Here is a 6000-nt window from a genome sequence, read left to right as displayed (position 1 = left end):
GTCCTACAGAATTGACAGTGTGGGAACCCATTTTCAGTATGCGATAAATCACAACTTACTTCTATAGAAATGTGTTGAGTAATCACTTTAGCAGTTAATATATATATGTGTGTATGTATTTGTATATAGTTCATATGACTGGATATTTTAGCTTTGTTTTAACATTCTGTCATAGTTAAAAATCGAGGAAACTAGGCACTTATTTGATAACTTTCTATCAAAACTAAAAATTGAAAAAAAAAAAACTTGGAATTTGCATTCAATCTGAACATTTTAAATATAACTAAAGATTGAGGGGAACACTGGAAACTTTCTAAATATACAAATGAAACCAAAGACTGAAAACTTGTATTTATCAACAGATTGTGTATTGTTTAGCACAAAGAGTGCTCTGCCCACTGCAGGTATCAAAACTTGATTTTTAGTGCTTTAAGCTCTTATATTTACTACTGTGCCACTGGGGGATATTTAGCAACCTACGTCTAGAAGCCCGGAATGTTTAGGTAAACAGTGGGCACTAATATTTCATGTCCAATAACTTTTCTTAAGTAACAGAACTGACAAAAACATCAAAACAAGTCATCCGTAAGGTAACTTATATTTAGAAATATATATATAATTCTTTTTCTCACATAAAGAAACCAGACAAAGCAGTTTTAATAATGAAAAAAATGCACCGTTGAAGTTTTTAAGGTTTACAAAAGCAATTTTTTGACCAATCACGTGAGCATATTTAAAGATTCATATTTTACATAATTATCAAACGTCACGTATATAGATACCTTTCCATCTTCGGAGAACCCCCCAACATCATTAAAAATGGCACGAGAGCAAAACCAGGTGGGCATGATGACAGTAGGTCCATGGGAAGTAAAGATCTAATTAATAAACACAGTTTTGTAAATGAGTATAACTTGTCAGGGTTCTTTACACAGTACATTTAATCATACCAGTAACTGTACTTCACAAATTTTAATTGTGCACTTTTGACTCATACAAACAATTTCACGTTAACTTAAATGCTTTATGAATTCAAACAAATCAAAGATCACACAATTACTAAATGAAGGTAAATAAGCACACATGCAACTAAATATCTGATCATAAACGAACAACATGATAAATGAAGTAGATGTAAAACAAAACTTACATTTTTATAAATATACAGTTATAAGCGGTACATTAGTTAGATGAATGCTTACACCTGGTAGTTATCATTCTTTCAAGCCAACAGCTGAGATTTACCCATTGAAAATTATCTACAAATTCACGATCAGACTTACATAATGGCTGAAAGTAGTTGAACCATTTAACTTAATATCTTATAATACCACTGAAGATGATGTCTGGAATATTATAATCCTTAACCAATCCCTAACCTCCTTCATAACCCTTGTAGAAATATTATCTGGATCAGAAGCTTTATCATTATTTGAACTTCAACAAGCTCAAAATTGATGTGATGGTCTTGTTCAATGTTGTTTCTCTCAAGTAATTGTTTATGTTTATGTTGTTTGTTCTAGAGAAAAGTCACATTAGTCCATCTGCTACCTGCACCACAGGAAATCGAACCCAAATTTTAGCACTGTACGTCCGTAAACTTCTCTCTCACCCACTGGGGGACTTAGGTTGATGAATACTGTTTAAATCTTCATTAGTAAAAACAACAGAAGAAGTAGACTATCCTTTAGTCATCATATACAGTCTTCCAGTATCATCCCTCAAAGACTCTACATTCATCCTAACATTTTTCTTACCCATAATGTATTTGAAGAAACCCCCACTATTTATTTTTACATTTCAGCCAACCTTTTTTCATATAGTTGTTTGGATTTCCCATGTGACCAAATCTCTTGACCATCTATACTTCCCCAAATCTGCCATAATTCCAGTGAATTTAAACTACTTATATTTATAATACCTGTTTAAAAAGTTTATCTTTTATATCCTTGGTGAACCAACCTGGATTTGTTACTTGTAGCCACCCTTTTTTGTCTATACCTGAAATTCATGATCAGAACTCTTTAGTCATGAATTTCAGGTATTGTTGTTCATTAGGGAATTCCAATCATGAATATTAGGTATTGTTGGTCATTAGGGAATTCCATCATGAATTTCAGGTATTGTTGTTCTTTAGGGAATTCCAGTCATGAATTTCAGGTATTGTTGTTCATTAGGGAATTCCAATCATGAATTTAGGTATTGTTGTTCTTTAGGGAATTCCAGTCATGAATTTCAAGTATTGTTGGTCATTAGGGAACTCTTTAGTCATGAATTTCAGGTATTGTTGTTCATTAGGGAATTCCAATCATGAATATTAGGTATTGTTGGTCATTAGGGAATTCCATCATGAATTTCAGGTATTGTTGTTCTTTAGGGAATTCCAGTCATGAATTTCAGGTATTGTTGTTCATTAGGGAATTCCAATCATGAATTTAGGTATTGTTGTTCTTTAGGGAATTCCAGTCATGAATTTCAAGTATTGTTGGTCATTAGGGAAAAATACCCAAAATTCACGATTGGAATTCCCTAACGACCAAGAATACCTGAACTTGACAATGAACACCGTAAGAAGTATCACCATCGTAATGCAGTTACAGTGATTCTAACATTTAAAAAGTGTTAATAAATTGACTGCAACACATGTACATTTCAACGTACTAGTTATTATATATCAGTTACAGCTTTTCCACAAGCTATCCTGGTATACAGTATTTTTACAGTTTAGTGCGTTAATTTAGAACACAAGGCATACTGAAACTATTTTTAAGTAGGAGATTCTAAACAGCAATGAAAAGAAAAACTCAGGTTTAACTTACCAGGTAACCAGCGTACGTTAATATACTCAGCTTAGTAAGTCTGTATTCAGTACTTGAAATGATCTCATTTCCCCTAGAGAATGTTTAATACTAAAACAGAATTGAGGAAAAACAAGACAACTGTACGTTTCACAAATACATCATTTATTCACGACCATGGTTTTGCCAATAAAGGCACCATGCTTTAGTGGTGAAACCATGGTTTTGCCAATAAAGGCACCATGCTTTACTGGTGAAACCATAGTTTTGTCAATAAAGGCACCATGCTTTACTGGTGAAACCATGGTTTTTCCAATAAAGGCACCATGCTTTACTGGTGAAATCATGGTTTTGCCAATAAAGGCACCATGCTTTACTGGTGAAACTATGGTTGCAAATAAAGAAGGTATTTTTGAAATGTATAGTTGTCTTGTTTTTCCTCAATTTTGTAATTACGGAGTTTCACCAAGTACCAACAGTTTCAATTATCATTTAATACTAAAACATCGGAACTCATCTGAAGCAGAGTAAATCACTCAAACCTGCAATGGATTTTAAATTAATCGGCCCACTGTGACACATGCAGATGTATGTACTGGATTGGCTTTAAATTTCTGGCCCACCGTGACATTGTATAATTGGAATGGCTTAAGAATACTGACCAACTGTGATGCACACATAACTAAAACGGTTTTACATTACACGATCACTGTGACACAAACCTGAGTATAAATAAATACAATAGTTAGAGATTTCTGTCCACTGTAACCCATATCGTAGAATTAGAAGTGTTGTAGGTTATTGGCCCACTACAACATACTCAAATATATATGTTTTTTTTACACTGGTGGTCCATTGGACACATAACCCAAGTGCATACCTAAAGTGATTTTAAATTACTGAACCAGAATAACACACACAGAAATATGTTGAGACACTTGAATATATAGTGTTATTAAGCAATTCTGACTGACCTCAGTATAAATATATAAATAAAACAATGTACTTAAAAGGTTATTGAACCACTGTGACACAAGTAAATAACTGGAATGGCTTGAAAGTTTTATGCTATTAACAAACCTGAGTGTATAACTGGAATGGTTTAAGATTATTGGCCCACTGCGTGTACCTTTCAGTCGAACCTTCAGGAACTCGATTAAACTTACAGCCCACAATCTACAATGTATAAACAAATCTTGAACGTACGTGCTACACATTTCTGAACTACAGACATAACTGTATGTAAAATATTACCAGTACTTAGATAATGTTTTAGGATTATCGGGTTAGACTTTCAGATAAAACTTCAAAGACATTATGAATTCCATTATCTATAATATCTGTTATTAGCAGCAATACTCGTCTTGCTATTAGGGAGTAAATTTCACAATACCAGTATATATATATTCTAATACATGTATCGTACAAAATAATTAAACAGTAAAAATCAATTGCTTACCAATACATCAACAATTATATTTAAAAACAAAGCATCTGAATTATACAGTTAAAAAAAACACCTACACAGTTAGGTTTCTGAACAGCCACATCGTACTGTTTCTGTACACGATTACGATGCATAATATCATCCTGAAAAAGACAGAGAAAATTTCATGCTTAAAAGATGAAGTGATTTGAAATGTCATTGTTACTGTAAAAAAAAATATTTTTATACACAACAGTACTAGAAATATACATATTTACAAATTATTATTTCATAAAAAAAAGAACATTAAAAAATTTGTTAATTACCCAATGAATAATAAGTAACTCAAAATCAACAGAAGAAGTAAAAAATTCTTACCAAAAACAAAGTAGAAATTTATACAAAAAATGTTTGGGAAGATTTCAGAAACAATAATTTATATCAATAATTTAAATTTCAAAATTTGATGATATCTATGCATCAGACGGCATAGGTTTGATGACGATTAAGTTTTAAAATTAACACTTTTGAAACTATGAAACATTTAATTTTCCAAGTATATAGACCACTTCAATTGATCTAGGTAAATTATTCAAAACATTTTTAATTTCCTGTAAATGCACTTGCTAAAATTTAGATTGTAATAAACTTCAGAGCTTTGTAACAAATGTTCTTTCTTCATTTTTTACAATAAACATTTTGTTTTAGGAGAAAAGAAAGAGATCACATCAATTTATGGACTTACTGCATCAAGGAAGCATAAAAATTTCCCTGTACTTTGGTCCACAGCTCGGTTTTTGGCATATCCAACTGAAAGCAAATATCATGTTTTCAAAACAAAAATGAGATATTACTGATGATTTTTAAACTAATGTACTCACATTAATACGTAATAAATTATTACATATCTTCATTACTTATTCATATATATATATACACACACACACACACAAAACAAAAACGATATGATTAAACTAAAATTCAAACTTATTCCTATATTACCATTCCTAATTCTCACCCTTAAGTCAAAATGGATAATTCCTGTAGCCATAGCACCCAAACACGTTGGGGGGTATTCCATCTATCAGTCCTGCTGTTTTGTGATATTAATGAGTTGAACTAGTCAGTGTGTTTTGTGATATTAATGAGTTGAACTAGTCAGTGTGTTTTGTGATATTAGTGGATGAAATAAACTAGTCTGTGATTATTACGTGGATTAAACATTAAATTATTTTAAACAAATATTTACAAAAGAACCCATCAATGAAAGAATACATTGAAGAGATACAGGCAGCGATCTTGAATAAAGTAAATTAAAGAAAACAAAGCTTGATACAAATACAGTACGTAATAAATCACAAGTAATAACGTAATACAGGAAATATATACGGTAAATTTTAACAGCAAAATTAAAAATGTAGACTGCTTTTTCTTTATCGAAATAAATAGTTTTTACTACACAAGTTGCCCCCAGTGGCACAGAAGTATGTCTGCAGACTTACAATGCTAGAAACCGGGTTTCAATACTCGTGGAGGGCAGAGCACAGATAGCCCATTTGTGTAGCTTTGTGCTTAATTACAAACAAACAAAACTACGCAAGTCCTTTTTATCTTAGCCATGCATCAAGTGTCATTCATTTTACTTGTAGGTTTAAATTCCAATCTTATACAGTGTCTATATACCTTTAAACATATTATACACTTAACAGTATTAAACATATTGTTACGTCTCTGTATGTTTGTTTGTTAATTCTTCTAAGATACAAGTCCTTTCTT

The 6000-nt window shown here is 31.7% G+C and overlaps 1 protein-coding gene across 1 annotated transcript in view; it reads right to left on the bottom strand.

The window, feature by feature from the left end:
• LOC106471830 (UDP-GlcNAc:betaGal beta-1,3-N-acetylglucosaminyltransferase-like protein 1) overlaps positions 1-5034 on the bottom strand; it is a gene marked incomplete at its 5' end in the record, with an annotated part of 10178 nt that extends 5144 nt beyond the window's left edge. The window contains 4 exons of the mRNA XM_013932449.2: positions 783-878; positions 3879-3974; positions 4323-4388; positions 4970-5034. Of these exons, the coding sequence (XP_013787903.2) occupies positions 783-878; positions 3879-3974; positions 4323-4388; positions 4970-5034 (323 nt within the window). The remainder of the gene's footprint in view (positions 1-782; positions 879-3878; positions 3975-4322; positions 4389-4969) is intronic.
• Between the last annotated feature and the right edge of the window lie 966 nt (positions 5035-6000).

The sequence above is a fragment of the Limulus polyphemus genome, unplaced genomic scaffold (assembly GCF_000517525.1).
Source record: "Limulus polyphemus unplaced genomic scaffold, Limulus_polyphemus-2.1.2 Scaffold4890, whole genome shotgun sequence".
NCBI classification, from domain to species: domain Eukaryota; kingdom Metazoa; phylum Arthropoda; class Merostomata; order Xiphosura; family Limulidae; genus Limulus; species Limulus polyphemus.
Note: the sequence above shows the minus strand (reverse complement) of the source record. Positions and strands in the feature narration are given on the sequence as shown.